The following is a 16661-nucleotide window of genomic DNA, read 5'->3' as shown; positions in this document are numbered from 1 at the left end:
AATGCAAATATGTTTCCCCTGAGAGTGGTGTGCTGTGCCCAGCTCCTCTGAGGAAAGGCATCTGGACGGTCGGACAGTGAGCACTCTTAGGAAGGCACTGTACCAACCTGCTTTTCAGAAGAGGAAGCTCTGTGAGGAAGCTTTGTGAGCTGCAGTTACTTGCCCAGAGTCAAACAGTGATTTTGCAGAGCTGGAACTCAAACTCAGGGCTGTCTGAGTCCATGTTTGGACTCTTGACCTTTTCGGGACAAGCTTAAACCCAAAGGAGGATGAGGCCTGGATGTTAGAAGGCATGAATCTCCATCATCTGTTAAAGCAGGTAGAGGCAGTAGGGTGTTGGGCTTGGAAAAGCAATGGTTGTGAAGGCTCCAGTACCTGCCCTCCTGTACCTGCAAGACAGTCACATGAGGGAGAGTTAGACATGATATCTGCGCCAGATGATGGGGACTGGAAAGGTAGAGGGAGGCCACTGCCCTGGGTAGAGGCAGTGCTGCGGGGTCGGAGCCACACTGCCCCAGCGTCCTTGAGTGACTCTTACCCACTGTCTGTCCCAGTTTCCTCAGCTCTGAGATGGGAATTTGGGATCACTTAGGAGGATTCACAAACTAATACCTGACAAGTGCTTATGATGATGCTTGGAGCATACGAAGTGCAATATAAGGGTTTACTGTTACTTTGTTATAAAGCCAGACTTTCAGTTGGTGTGAGGAAGTTTTTTTCTAAGAAATCATTCAATATTTATTCATTAATTCTGGGGATACAGTGATAGATAAGACAGATATAGTACCTGCCCCTGCCCTCATGCAGCTTACAATCTATGTTAGAAAGGGAATTGCTATGTGCCTCAGGTGAATAGCTGTTGAGCACCTGAAGGAGCCATTTCTGAGACCGTGACCCCACCCTTTTCCTGTCATTGAAGATGCCCAGGCAGACACTGGGGTCCTTCTGAGAAGGGCTTCATACTGTGGGGGTACTTTGTTTTGTTTTGTTTTGATGAAACAGGATCTCACTTTGTCACCCAGGCTGGAGTGCAATGGCGCTGTCTCGGCTCACTGCAACCTCTGCCTCCCAGGTTCAAGCAATTCTTCTGCCTCAGCCTCCCAAGTAGCTGGGACTACGGGCGTGTGCCACCGTGGCCAGCTAATTGTCGGGGTTTTTTTGTTTTTGTTTTTGTTTTTTTTTGTAGAAATGGGGTTTCACCATGTTGGCCAGGCTGGTCTCAAACTCCTAACCTCAAGTGATCACCTCCCTCAGCCTCCCAAAGTGCTGAGATTATAGGCGTGAGCCACCGTGCCTGGCCTGATGCTGTGGGGTTTTATAATGTCCTTAACATCCCTCTGCAAGGGAAGGTTAATTAAATGCAACCAATGATAACAACATCAATATGTACATTGCTTTACTTTAAAACTACCTGGCACCCTCCAGGTCTCCAGGGTGAGGTGAGTAAACTTCAAGATTATGCAGGGCCATCCTGTGAGCTGCAAGAATGAAAGGTAGGACTTCTACTTACAATTTTCATTTATCTATTGTATATATTTTAATAAGCACAATTTAGTGGCACAGGAACACATATGCATAATTTTTAAATAAATGTATGTACATCAAGCCTTTATGTGTAACAGTTTCTTGCTAATGACGTAAACAATTTTAAAAGTTTAAAGTCTTCCACTGTAGGTTTTACCAAAATACCTGAGCTTTGTAAAGCCAGAAGCTATTATAGTAATGAAACAGTGTTTCCATAGCTGGGTGCAGTGGTACACACCTGGAGGCCCAGCTACCCAGGAGGCTGAGGTGGGAGGATCACTTGAGCCCAGGAGTTTGAGGCTGCAGTGAGCTATGATCATGCCACTGCACTCCGGCCTGGACAACAGAGTGAGACCCTACCTATAAAATAAAATGAAATTCACAGTTTTTCTATATTTTCCTAATTTTCTGATTTAGCCATTTATGGATAATTTTCAAAGGTAGTGTTTTTCCAAAGACGCTTTCACTTCTACTGGAGAGCTTAAAAAAGAATCATGAAATACTTGATGTTTTTATAGGGCTTAACAATACTATTGCATTTAACCCTCCTACTAGCCCATGAGGTAGGTCTTATGTCCCACCTTGAAGAAGAGGGAACTAAGCATTTTAGAAGGTATGCCCAGTTCTGGCTGCACCTCATCGTTTTGCCAGAGAAGAGAAATTACAGACTTAGGAACTGTAAAGCTGGTGCTCGTTACCAGCCGCATACCAGGGTATGCCTGTTGACACGGGTCACAGGGTATGCTGGGAGGGACTGTGGCCATTTGTTCTTACTAGTGCCACCCTCTGCTCTTACCCAAAGACAGCACCCTTCAAATATGTATCCTTCAGCAAGATTTATTAGGAAACTACAGTTGGCCAAAGCTTTAGGAGCTTTCAGTTTATAAGAAGAGGTAACGTATCTTTTCTAATCCCCAAATGGAGAGTATGAAGCTGAATGTTACTTAGTGGCAAACTTTAATTTGGAGGATAGTCTCCATATTTATCCTCTGTCTCTCTCTTTCTCATTCTCTTCCCCCCACCCCCACCCCCCCACACACACATATGCGGGTACACACACACACAGCCTGTTGGTTCTGTTTCTCTGGAGAACCCTGCCTAATACAAGATCTAAACCTTTGAAATCAGACCTGGCCTACATAGCATGCTTTTTTAACAATCATATATTTCTTTTAAAGCAGGTGAAATTAAGCATGAACCATTAATTTTGATCATCCGTTTTATTAAAATTTGGGAAATTTTAAGTACCTAGGTGCTATATGTCCCTTTTCTGAGTTTCTCTTAATTCCTAACCGAATCATATCCATAGTATGCTCCTTTCTAAGTCACTGTCACTACTGGCTGCATCATACTTTCCAAGGGTTTTTACTGATGGATTCTCAGTTTCAGCCTAGGAAGGTTGTCAGGATCTCTGGCTTTCTTTCTTTGGCTGTTCATCTATCTCAGCCATCAACATGGTCTCTTGATAACTTAGATTGTTGGTTAATTAGAGAACAGCTTTAGTTTGCCCTTTTAGCACTCTGATTAACTAGGACAGTCTGCTTTACTCTCCCTCTGACTTCTCTAAGATTCCCTGCTGCCTCATTTTCAAAGACCAAAACAGGAAGACAGAAACGCAACACACAGAATCCCTCAGCTGGGTATGAAATTTCTGGCCATCCTTCACTGTTCTCTCTGAGGATTATTAGATGCTTTGGGAAGAGTCAGAAAGAACCCTGCCCTCTATTACATGTTTCTTCAACTGGGTGGCTAGCGAGCTACAATTTGAAATGGTCTTCAAATACTGCTCTTAACAAAGCTAAGGCGGTTTTTGTTTTTTGTTTTTTGTTTTTTTTTAAATCACATATAGTACATAGAGGTGCTAAAAATGGAGCTTACAGTTGTTTCTATTTCTTCACTCATAGGAGAAGGAAGCCCTGTAACCCCAAGGGTTGTTTCCTTGTTGTTATTTTTGTTGTTGCTGTCATGTCAACCCTGTCTTCTTGTTTAAGGAATCTTGCATTCTGAGGCCTTGTGCTGTAAGACTGTGTGCGTGTTACCTCTGCCTACTGAACTGAAATCCAAGAGTAAGCTCTTAGGCCCAAACGCACTTGGTTTTTTGTTTTTGAGACAGAGCCTCACACTGTCATCCAGGCTGGAGTACAGTGGCGTGATCTTGGTTCACTACAATCTCTGACTCCTGGGTTCAAGCCATTCTCCTGCCTCAGCCTGCTGAGTAGCTGGGATTACAGGCATGCACCACCATGCCTGGCTGATTTTTGTATTTTTAGTAGAGATGGGGTTTTGCCATGTTGGCCAAGCTGGTCTCAAACTCCTGACTTCAGGTGATCTGCCTGCCTCGGCCTCCCAAAATCCTGGGATTACAGGCACAAGCCACCGCGCCGGTCCTGGGATTACAGGTGCGAGCCACCACGCCAGTCCTGGGATTACAGGCACGGGCCACCATGCCAGGCCCTAAATGTACTTTGGATACAACGGAGTCCACAGCCTGTTGTGGATTTGATGCCTTTTAACCATGCACAGATTCAGAAGTTAGATCTCATCATGGAAGAGGACAGCAGGAACAGCCCCATAGAGGTGCAGTCCCCTGTGGATGGTGCCCCTCACAGGCATTCTGTCCTGTGCTGATGAGCACAGTGGGGGACTCAAAGACCTAACTGTCCCAATGCTGTGGTAATGATTAGGACCTCAGAACGGTTTTCGTTACATTTTAAAAAGTCAGTTTTTCCTAACAGAGCCTCAGTACATGTCTCTTTGGGGGGACTGAGTAAGGGGAGGGGTGCTTCCTCAGAGCACATTCAGGAAGCGTATTAACACTGCTCTCCAGGCGAGAACATTATGTACTGGCCTCCTGCCTTGCCCACAGCCGTTCTCCACCCACACAGTGTCCCTCCGCCACCCTACCCCAGGCCATCTTCAGTCAGAAGTAGCAGCAATTTAAATGTCATTCACAAAGTCCTGTGGGGAACAGCCCCAGGATGCTCAGCAGAGGAAACACAAACTTTATATTGCTGAAAAGGTAGATTATAAGCCCATTGCCTTTTCTAATGTACTCTGTTTTCACATTTCCTCAATTGTCCTATAATATCTTGTATAATTTTTTTATCCAGAATCCATGCAGGCATCAAGCATTGCATGCATTAGCACTCCTGAATTTTTTTAAACTTTTATGACATTGATGTATTGAGTCCAGAATGTTCTCCAATTTTAATTTGTCAGATTGTTTCTCTAAGATTACATTCAGAATAAGCACTTTCGGCAGGAAAACTACGTAAGTAATACGGCATTCTTCTCAGCGCACCACATCAGGAGGCCCATAATGTCAATTGTACCATTATTGGTTCATGCTGAGTTTGATCATTTGTTAGAGTAGAATTGACTAGATGTTTACACTGTAAACATACTGTTTCTCTTTGTAATTAATAAATCTGTTCCCCAACAACCTTTTACTCGGTGGTTTTCAGACCCATTAATGTGCCTTGCCTGAATCAGTTGTTACATTAGTGGTTGCAATATGGTGATTTTTCTAATTCTCTGATCACCAAGGTGTCTTCTTAATAACACACTAGGGCCCATTAAGTCCTAAATTACAAGCAGGTAAATTTGTCACTAATCTTATCTCAGTTCTCATTCCTGGTTTCACAAACTCATGGTCTTAGCTCACAACGGTGGAAATACTCTCTCACAACACATTTTCAGGCCTTTGAGTTACCTACTTCTCAGAGTGGCACGTAGCTCTTATTTCCACTCAGAGACACGGGGTTGGTCTGGCATCAAAAGGACTTCAGATCGCTTCCCTGAGCTGCCTGTGACAATCATCCAACCTGCCTGGACCACTGACATGGACAAAAATGGAGACCTAGGTTCCCTTTCTAGTCTTTTGGGGATGGATCGTAACCTCTTTTTACCAAATACATCATGAACTTCTCTCATGTGACTCCATTCTCTCGTGACTCGTGTTGCTTTAATAGCTTCCAGTATTTCATTTTATAGCTTATCATTTGTTTATTGTTTCCCCCAAATGTTGAATATTTACTTGGTCCCTAATTTTTTTTTCTATTACAGTGTTGCCATAAATATCTTCACGTACATCCCTGATTTTCTTTTAGGAAAAATTCTTATTAAAATAACTAGATCAAATAATGTATATGCTCTTAAGGCACATGAGGCAAGTTTTTAATACAATGCCTTTATCTGATAAAAACTTTTCACCCTTTCCCCAGAAATAGGTATGTATATACACAGAGACAAAGTTTTGCATAACATATCTGGAAGTTCCTGAAGCCATGGGCTCAGGTTCAGAAACTTTAGTTTGTAAAATTGAAATCTGAAAATTCTCAAGATTGTATTATCTAAGAAGTTCTCTCAGGCTTTCTCTGATCCCAGCATTCCACAGTTCCAGACACTAGATTTAGCATCAGCCTTATGACAACACATGAGTAATGCATTGCACAATGGTGTTAACAACGGCAGAGTTACTAGATGATAGGAATTTTTCAGCTCCATTATAATTTTATGGGACTGCTGTCATATATGGGATCTGTTATTTTGTGGCACATGACTGGTTTTCGGAATTCAGTGCTTTGAGTCACTTGAGAGATAGTCAAGTTATCACGATCTGCATGCATGCATGTGTGTGTCCCCCATGTGTATATTAGGGGGCAATGATTTTAATTAAATAAATATCATTTAATTGAATATTTAATGCCAGAGCCTATTAGAACAGATACAGTGTTACTACAGAATAACAAGTGAATTTTTTTCTAAATGGGCTTTTTCCTAAGGAGAGTTACATTGTGCTAAAATGTATCCATCCATCTGTCTATATATTAGGAGAGCATTTAGAAGCCACTGCTACTTAAAAATGTTGAGCATTCTCAGTTTGAGCCAAGTTGGTTTTTAAAAAAAAAAAAAAAGCCTCAAGGAAATCAAATGCTTTGAGTCTATTAAGGAATTTACTGAGACTCCAGTACTATCTACTCTGTGTATTTAGCGTAATACTTTATTATTCCAAAATCAACTCAGAACTGATTCCGAGAAAATCCTAGGAAAAAATTAAAGTGAGGAGGAAATAATCCCTTTGTGCGGTGTTTGAGGCAAATTAGAAAGCAGGAGTCTCTGAACTCAAATCTGGTTCTGTCATTAAATCACTAAAGGACTTGGGAAAATTACATAAATTCTTTTTGTTCCATCTATTAAATAGAGACAACAATATCAGTCTACTTTTCTGGACCAGGAAAAGAATTCTTTGGGTCAGATTAACCTTTGTTATATAAAGATTTATTGAACACAGTAGTACTACAGTGAAAATGCCTGGATTTGGGGAGAACAGTAAGTAGATTCATAGACTAGGTGAAGCATGTACTGATTTTTTTAGACAGGTGATTTAGCCACCTTTGTGTGTTTTACTTTTTTGCTTTTTGAACTCTTCTCACTCTCATGGCTAGCATTGTAAACAAATTTAAAAGCTCTTAAAAAGTCATGCTCATCAACAAAATGGAGTTGTAAGTAGCTCTTAATTTTCCTGTCCTAGGCACCATGTAGAATAATGTAGAGCTTCATGGTGCCTTGTGGCTGGAATTTCAGTCACCCGAAATGCATGTCAGAGCACCAGGACTAGTGGCTTAAGCTGGCCTTCAGACAGCTGTGCTGGAGCAGCATAAACTCTTGAAGTCACAGATCTGCTTTCAAATCCTAGGCTAACCACTAACCTTAGGCTAACCACTTAATTTCTCCAGAACACGTAAAATTGGGGCCGTTGGCCGGGCACAGTGCCCAATCACACTTGTAATCCCAGCACTTTGGGAGGCCGAGGCGGGCGAATCACGAGGTCAGGAGATCGAGACCACGGTGAAACCCCATCTCTACTAAAAAATACAAAAAAATTAGCCGGGCGCCTGTAGTCCCAGCTACTCGGAGAGGCTGAGGCAGGAGAATGGCGTGAACCCGGGAGGCGGAGCTTGCAGTGAGCCGAGATTGCGCCACTGCACTCCAACCTGGGTGACAGAGCGAGACTCCGTCTCAAAAAAAAAAAAAAAAAAAAACTGGGGCTGTTGTGAAATTGAGATATGATAATAGTGTTTTATAATCTAAAAACAAGATGTTAGCAAGAGGCAAATATTAATAACAATTGTATGTAATATAGTACGGGAAAACAGCAAGACAAGGGATCCTATTAATATTGATAGTTGGGCCAGGCACCATGGGAGCCACGTGCAGTGGCTCACACCTGTAATCACAGCACTTTGGGAGGCTGAGACAAGCAGATCGCTTGAGCCCAGGAGTTTGAGACCAGCCTGAGCAACTTGGTGAAACCCCCGTCTCTACAAAAAAATATAAAAATTAGCATGGTGACATGCACATGTAGTCCCAGCTACTTGCGAGGCTGAGGTGAGGGGATTCCTTGAGTCCAGGAGGTCAAGGCTGCAGTGAGCCATGATTGCGCCACTGCACTCCAGCCTGGGTGACAGGACGAGACCCTGTCTCAGAAAATATATCATCATAATAGTAGGTCATGTGTATTAAGTTCTTACTGTGTACCAAGCTCTACACAAAATGTTTAATGCACTGTCTCATTTAATCCTCCAACAGTACTATAAGATGAGGAAACAAGTTTAGAGAGGTTAACTTACCCATTGTCACTCACTAGTAAGTAAAGGAGCCAAGTTTCGCACCCATTCCACTCAGACTGAGATCCGAAGCTCTTAATCAGCACTTGATAGAATTATTATGATCACTGTTATTATTTGTTAAAAATAGGAGGAACAAAAACACAACCAATAATCCCCTTCTTTTATCCTCCTTTGATTTACAATTTAGGTAACTTAATCTTTCTGAAATTTGTATATACTTACCATTTTTTAATCAAAATAATGCGTTCCCTCTCTTTTTTTTTTCCTTTTGAGAGTGAGTCTTGCTCTGTCACCTAGGCTGGAGTGCAGTGGCGTGATCTCATGGCACTTCTAGTGCTCAAGCGATCCTCCCACCTCAGCCTCCGGAGTAGCTGGCACCTCATGCCACAGGCACATGCCACCACTCCCAGCTAATTTTTGTTTGTTTGTTTTTGGTAGACATGGGGTTTCATCATGTTTCCCAGGCTGGTCTCAAACTCCTGGGCCTCAAGTAGTCCTCCCACCTCAGCCTCCCAAAGTGCTGGGATTACAGGTGTGAGCCACCATGTGTGGCCAATGCATTCTAAAGATTAGAAATTTAGACAAAAAACTTCAAAGGCAACAGGAAAGTTTTTCTCTTCTCCCTTTCTTCTGACTGCAAAATCTCACTTCCCACATAAAGATTCTTATGTAGCCTTCCAGAAATTTCCCGTGCATTTAGAGAGATTGTGTGAGTGTGTACTCTTTTTGTTGGTTTAACACAAATGAGATTACACTGTAAATACTCCCTTACAGCTTTTTTTTTTCCACTAACACAATATATATTGTACATTATTCCATATTGGAACATAAAAACCTGTCTTTTATTTTTATTTATTTATTTTTATTGTACTTTAAGTTCTAGGGTACATGTGCCCAACGTGCAGGTTTGTTACATAGGTATACATGTGCTGTGTTGGTTTGCTGCACCCATCAACTCATCATTTACATTAGGTATTTCTCCTAATGCTGTCCCTCCCCCAGCCCCCCAACCCCCCGACAGGCCCCGGCGTGTGATGTTCCCCCGCCCTGTGTCCAAGTGTTCTCATTGTTCAGTTCCCACCTATAAGTGAGAACATGCGGTGTTTGGTTTTCTGTCCTTGTGACAGTTTGCTGAGAACTGTCTTTTTATTTTTAATGGTCAAATACTCCACAGTGTGGACATGCTGTAATCTATCTAATTAACCACTTAATGATGAACGTTTACATTGATTTCAGCTTTTTGCCATTATGAGCAGTGCTGTAGTGAACAAGCTGATATGTGTGTCTTTGTGAAGGACAAGGGCCTTGAGGTAGGAGGGCTGAGTCACTGGGTATGAACATTTAAAATGTGGACTGAACTACTTACTGTCCCAGCCACCCTGTCTTCACCCTGATTCTTCAGCCCTGAGAAGATCACATATTTTCACCTTTATCAACACAGAACATGAAAGGTAGTATCTCCTCTGTTAGGGGTCATGTTAAGAATATTTTGTGCTATTAGCATGTGCATTTCTTTTCTATATTATTCATTCACCATTGTATTGTTTCTTAGATTTGTTACAAATACAGTTCATCATTTGTCATTTATTTTTGGGCCCCATTTACTATTCTTTTATAGACAATTTTTTTTTTTTCTTTTTTTTTTGAGATGGACTCTTGCTCTGTCGCCCAGGCTGGAGTGCATTGGAATGATCTCAGCTCACTACAACCTCCACCTCCCCGGTTCAAGCAATTCTCCTGCCTCAGCCTCCCAAGTAGCTGGGATTATAGGCGCATGCTACCACACCTGGCTAATTTTTATATTTTTAGTAGAGATGTGATTTCACTATATTAGTCAGGCTGGTCTCAAACTCCTGACCTCAAGTGGTCCACCTGCCTCAGCCTCTCAAAGTGCTGGGATTACAGGAGTGAGCCACCGCGACCGGTAGACAATTATAATTTTTATGTAGTTACATTTCACTTCATTGCCTTTGAATTTTGTGTCATGCTGAATTCCCACTCCAAGCTAATAAAAATTCTCTTGCATTTCCTTCTGGTGCTTTTGTAGATTTTTTAAATGTTTAATTTTTGAAGTATTTTGAATTTATTTTGGTATAAGAAAGGAGATAGGAGTCCAGCTTAACTTTCTCCAAAATGATAACTTTCTCCTGTCCTAGTATCATTTATGGAATAAGGAGACATTTTTGTCTTGGTCCAACATACCAGAACGCAAGGCCAGAACACCCTCAATTCCCTGCATTTTGCTTCCAAAGGAAACATCCATCCTTTTGCTGAAGTGACTGGTCTGCTTTACTCTGAGTTACCACCTATGATGCTGGTAAGCCTGCTCCTTCAGCTGTCTGCTCTCCTAAACCTCCCCTTCTTCCTCTCCACGTAGCATCTCCCCAGTCCAGAAAGAAGCCTTTGGCTTCCTGGCTTTCAAGTCACGCTTCTGCCCAGCTCTTTCCCCTTCTCCTCTATCTGCAGGGTCATTTGCACTCATAAGCTTCACTGCCTCCCCTTAACACCTCAACCCCCTGGCATCCAAGCAGTAACCCCCCATGCTTTGCTGAACCAGCTCCTGCACAGATACCCAGCGTTGTGATCGCCAAAAACATGTGCATGCCTTTGTCCAGTTTGACCTGTCCAAAGCGTCTGACCATTCTGGCCGGCCACTCCAGGAGGTTCTCCCAGCCCTCCTCACTCCTGCCTCCCCTTCTGCTGGCCCTGGCCCAGTCTCGTCTGCTGGCCCTCCCCCTCTGTCCCTCTAAAACTCAGGCACTCCCCAAGCCTTCATTGTTGGTCCCTCTCTTTCCCTGTGATCACATCCACCACCGTGACACACCTGTCTCCTGCAAGGATGACTCTGAAGTCTGTCTCCTGTCCTGACATCTCACATCTCACTTAAGTGTGGTGGTCCAGAGCACGGGTGTTGAAACCAGACAAGCCTGGGTTCAGATCTCTGCCACTAACCAGCTGACCCTGAGGAAGCCACTTAGTATTTCTCAGCCTCCTTGTGGGCTTGTCTCTCCTCCGGGACTGTGGGGTTGCTCAGGCAGAGACTAGATATTAGATTAGATTTGACCATATTGAATGCCCACTTGGTGTCAGGTGTTACACTGTGCACTTTATGCAGCTCATCTCAGATGAAGTAGGTGTGTGTTTGTATTCCCTTTATATCTCAACTTGGAGCTATTCGAATTTGAATCCAAAACCCATTTCTTCCCAATATTTGTTGGTGTGTCTACAGAAGCTTATGCTCTAGCAGAAGACAAGCCATGTTCTCCTGGGAAAATGTGCTTTCCAGCCGTCTTAACTGCCTGTGCTCTTTCCACTGGCTTAGCCAGCTTTCTGTCTTTCCTTAGCTTGAGCACAGGGCAGATGCTTGGTCGTTGTTTAGTCACTGAGGGACACAGCATCCTCATTCATTCGTTCACCCATTCATTCATTGGACACATATTTATCCTTGTCTTTGTGCCAGACTTTTACCCAGGTATTGGGATTCATGGTAAGAAGGGGCAGACTCGACTCGAGGAACTAGGTGGGAGAGTATTGTGATGCAGCAAAGTAAGTACAGGGCCTCGGGAAGACACAGGGCAAGGAGGAAGGGACTTCAGTGCATAAATGACAAGAAGCAGGGCATAAGGAAGGGACTTCAGTGCATAAGTGACAAGAGGCAGAGAAAGCAAGAGGTAGCAACCTCGTGCGACCTTGACCCTGTGCTTGGACTTGTGCAGGGGAAGGGGACCTTCCATGTGTAATCAGAGGTGTGGTAAGGATATGTTATTCCACTGTTCCTTCTTTTCTGTATTGATATCTGCAAGGACCATCTGCTAATTTACCACCCTCTCAGAGTGTCTGGAGATCAGGGACTGTCTTTTTTAGCACAGAACCTAGTACGGTACCTGATCCACAGTAGGTGCTCAGCTAGAGTTTGTTGGGTGAATGAGTGGGTGTTACAGTGCAGAGCATATGAGCAAAAGGGTCTACTTGTTCTTAAAAGCATGAACTCATGAGCTACTTACATCCTGTTCATTTATTTTCTTTGAAGAACAAGATCCATTTTCTAAGTACCAGATGACTTAAATTAATTTATTAAAATGTTAGTAAGTTTGCCCTTTTTAAAATATAAGCAAGACTTTTTGTTTTGCTGTGGTTTTAACGGCATCTCCACAAAGCAAAATCAACCCTTAGGGCTACGTGCTTATTAATATAGGTCGCTTTTGGACACGAGGATGTTCAATATCTACTGCCTTCTAATGGGGAAAAAGAAAATTTTAACTTCTTTTCTCTTAAAGGGACACTTCTTTTGAAGGAGGAAGAGAGATTATCCAGTTATAATTTTGAATCCCTTTCTTGTGAAACTGCATGCCACTCGCCATTTATATCCTGCTTTAGATTGTTGGGGTTTATTTATTTGAATACCTACAAAGTGGACATTTCGGGATCATTATCGTTAAGAATATATATGAAAACAATTTGTCTTCAATGCAGGCAAGTCTGAAGATAAGAAAATGGACTAGATTACCACTTAGTTTCTTATATAAAAGCTTTGATACACAAGAAAAAAAGTATGATTTTTGGTTCTTACTCTTTTTAAAAAAATGGACAAGTAAAAATTGTATATATTTATGGTGTGCAACATGATGTTTGATAGATGTGTACATTGTGAAATGATTTAATCCAGTTACCACATCCATTACTTCACATACTTATCATTTGTTTATGGTGAGAACATTCGAGGTCCACTTTCTTAGCAGTTTTCAAGTATGCAATACATTATTATTAATAGCCTCCATGTTATACAATAGATCTGCAGTGGTTCTTATTATTCTTAACAGCTCAAGCGGAGCATTAAATAAGATTCAGGCTTGCCTTCTTATTTAGTTGTCAGACTATTTTTCTCCAATTTTGTTTATTTCTAGTCACATAATTGCACAGCGGAAAGATGAGAAATTACCACTTCTGTTCCATACACTTGATTTTGTTGATCTAAAGGGGGAGAAGAGGGGTGTGGGAATAGAGAGAGAACTGAGGTTTGATGTGGAATTCAAAATGGGAGATTGTAGAGGCATAGCAGAATTACTCAGTAGTAAGCTTATTCTCCAGAAATTTTTTTACCAACTTTATTGCATTGCTGCAAGTTCATTCCTTTTGAATAGGAAACCTTTGCTATACTGTATATTATTGTGGCTATAATAATAATAGCAGTTACCATTTAATGCATTGCTTATATGCTACATGCTATAACCTGTTTTCACTGACTAAGGTTAAAAAAAAAAAATGCATGCCACTGAAAGCTGCAGAATTCTACATTTAAGTATTTAAGATTATTTCTCCAACAGCAGATGGAGGATGTTGTGCAGGGATAGAGCACAGGGAACCTTTCATTTATGCATCATAGGAAAGGGTGGAATTACAACACAGCACTTTTATTTTCTCTTTCTTCCTCCAACCATGTCCCCATAAGCTCTGGATTAGCCAGCTAGAGGCCTCGTCTCTGAACGTCTTTCTAAATAAATGCACGTTGGCTGTAGGTTAGTTTTGGTAGCACATGGAGCCTAAACCCTGGAGAGAGGAAAGTGGGGTGAAGGGAAGAAAAAGCTTTAGTAATGAAATAATATAAATGTGCCAGGTACTTTCACTTAAAATCTAAGATTTATGCTTTCATTACAGTCTCTACAACTGTATGTGGCAAATGCTAGATTATAAAAATAAAGCATGCATGCAGATTAAATCTTTTACAATAAAAAAATTCTCTATAACATAAAATATTCCCCACTCTCAGGCAATGGCCTCCTTCAAAACTGATGCATTTCAGCTAAAAAATATAGAAGGTCCATGAATGTCAAGCAAAATTACATTTAACTAGTAATTCAGGTGTTATATAGGCCACACTGATTACTGTCCTCTCTCATGGCTGATTAAAGGATGAGTCTAAACAGTGGTTCCCAAACAGGGTTATCTTTTTAAAATACACATATTCAAGTTCGTAGTTTTGAGCCCCTGGGCTCTCCTAAAGTCATTGTTCTAAACCACTCTTAGGATGAAGAGAGATGTGTATGATATACATCTAAAGTATTGATGGGTTTCCAATATCTAGAGGGCTTATGACCATGTGTAAGTTTATTCTCAGTTTAATGATCAATTTATTAATTTTACACGTCTAATAAATGAAACTTTAAGATGGATTTTTGTTAAACATTTAAGCATTGATTAAAAGCTAAATTATATTTCTATAACCAATTTAAAAAGCAGTTGCTAATCTAATCTAGCTGTTTCTTTTAAAGTCTTCAGACACCTTAAAGGCTAACTAAAACAACACAAAAATAGTCATTACAAAACCAGTTACTACATTTACAATTCCACCTATTTCAAAATGTTAACATCATTGGTTTAATTCAAATCTTCATTCTATATAATATCATAGGGGTTCAGAAATGTCACATTAATTAATACTTGTCTCAGCTTAAAAACAAGAGAAAAAAAATAGCTGCAGTTACAGGACCTGGAGGAGATATCACCTGATTCCCAGGCAGGGCACTGGTCACCAGTCTGGACTGCCTCATTATGGGCGAAGTTCATTTGTTACAAAGTTTACTTATTACAAAGTACGTTTGGGGATTGTGGGGGAGGTATTTTTTTGCTTGGTTCAACAGGAATGCTCTTAACAGCAGTAAGGAACAAAGGGGATCCATGTGAAGGAAGGAGAGTTCTCTTGGAGACAGACTGAGTCGAAGATGCTAGCATTGTGTCTTCTGGGTACATTGAGCAGGCAGGTGAAAATGCAGACCTAGAGCTCAGAGGCCATCTGGGCAGGATACCCGAGTTTGGAAGTCACCTGGTAAGAGGCGAAGCTGGAGTATATCACCTAGAGGGAGTGACTAGAAAGAGAAGAGGCTGAGAAGAGCAGTTGGAAGAAGAGAGTTGTGAAATGGGGTGTTGGGCCACATCTCTTAGAGAGAGCTCGGCGGGGAGGCCAGTTGAGCATGGCCCGTGGGAAAGAATGGAATCTGCTCAGAAGGGTCCTGGAGCCAAGGCGTGGTCAGGAGGCAGGGGCACCAGACCTAGAGGAGCAATGTGGTGGTGAAGAGGAGGAGAGGACACAGCGACCATTTGAATATCTAGGGAATGGGCAGATGGGCCCGTGTGGGGTCTTGTTTTTTTTTGGATTTTAGGTTGTGGTTTTTATAAGGATGTAAAGATTGTATTGTGTGTGTTGACTGGGAGGAAAAAGCCAATGCAAAAGAAATCATTGACGACACAGTACAGGGTAGAAAACCATTCATGGAGCCTGGTCCCAGGGCAATGAGGGGAAAGTAGGGTTTTCTGCGTGAGTCCTCAATACATCGTGGAAGAAAAGAGGGAGAGAACAAATGAGAGCTGTGCAGGACAATTCTAAGGCAAAGAAGTTGGAGAAGCTCACATTTTCTTTTCCCGCCTTGTCATTCCTCTTTCAACCTGGTTTGTGGTTTTGTTTTTTTAAAAACAAGCAAACAAAAACCTTGTAATCGTGTAATCAAATATTTCAATTATTTCATGTTTTTGGTTATTTGGCATGAAAATTCATCTTAAATGGGCGTGATCCTTTCAAAAAATTAAATGAAGAGAGCAAAACTCTGTGCATAAAGTCTGTGTTGTAGGATTAAGATGTGTTGCTTGAGAAAAGTGAAAAGGGTTCAATAGTAATGTAGTGGATGTAGGGAGGGTGAGAGGAACTCCGTTAACAATGGGTTCAAGGATAGCTGTACAGCAGTGGTAACAAAGGTGAGTGACATACTTTGCTAGCAAGACCAGTCAGTCCTGTTTTACAATGTTCTGGCGCACATGGGAGAGAGAGATTGGTGCCATCTTCCCCAGACTAGGACTGGCAAGGAGAATGCAGCAATAGAAGTCAGGTGAAGCAAGGGTATCCACGAGAGGATCATTGCAGTGATTGGTCACCAGGTCCACTCTGGCAGAGCAGCTGAGAGGCTGGAGGCAACTCTGGGCCAGGAGAATAGGAGGAACCAATGAACCAGAGGTCATATTGAGGAAGAGCAAGCTCAGGGGTGACAGACTGAGAAAAGTGGGAAGATGGGAAACTGAGTCAAAGTCTAGGGCTCGAATATGTTCTAAATGGTGGTAAGATCCAAGCTGCAACCTACCTAAGGTTAGGTAACATTAGAGAAGCAATGAGGATCTACATTTGAGGATGCTAGGGCCTGTGCAGAGCCAGGCTGTTTGGAAGATCTTTAGCATAGATGCTGAGCCTAAAAATGCAGACTGAATATTGACAGGAAAACTGAGCTGGGTATTGACGTTGTCACAGTAAGGAAATCATGAGATAAGTCACATGCTTAGGAAGAAGTTCAGTCCTGCCACGGTGTACACCTGTGCCACCATACCTGATAGCCCCAGGGAACGGCTACTGTCTGTGAAGCAGCAGGAGGTGTAAACTGCAGAAGAATCCACAGGTTCTGTAGAGACCTCTAGGATTACCAGCCTTTCAGATTTCATTAGTAACCAGCTCCTGTGACATGCTGG

At 42.0% G+C, this 16661-nt stretch overlaps 1 protein-coding gene across 3 annotated transcripts in view; it reads left to right on the top strand.

The window, feature by feature from the left end:
* LYRM4 (LYR motif containing 4) overlaps positions 1–16661 on the top strand; it is a 150690-nt gene that overhangs the window by 60776 nt on the left and 73253 nt on the right. The window contains exon 3 of one of the 3 annotated variants that reach the window (XM_004088726.2): positions 9805–10185. The exons of the other annotated variants lie outside the window; for them this stretch is intronic. Coding sequence (XP_004088774.1) covers positions 9805–9990 — 186 coding nt within the window. The 3' untranslated portion in view covers positions 9991–10185. Of the gene's footprint in view, positions 1–9804; positions 10186–16661 lie in introns of those variants that run through there. 3 annotated transcript variants of the gene reach the window in all.

Source organism: Nomascus leucogenys, chromosome 8, assembly GCF_006542625.1.
Source record: "Nomascus leucogenys isolate Asia chromosome 8, Asia_NLE_v1, whole genome shotgun sequence".
NCBI lineage: Eukaryota > Metazoa > Chordata > Mammalia > Primates > Hylobatidae > Nomascus > Nomascus leucogenys.
The sequence above is the reverse complement of the archived record's forward strand: the minus strand, read 5'-3'. Positions and strand labels throughout refer to the sequence as shown.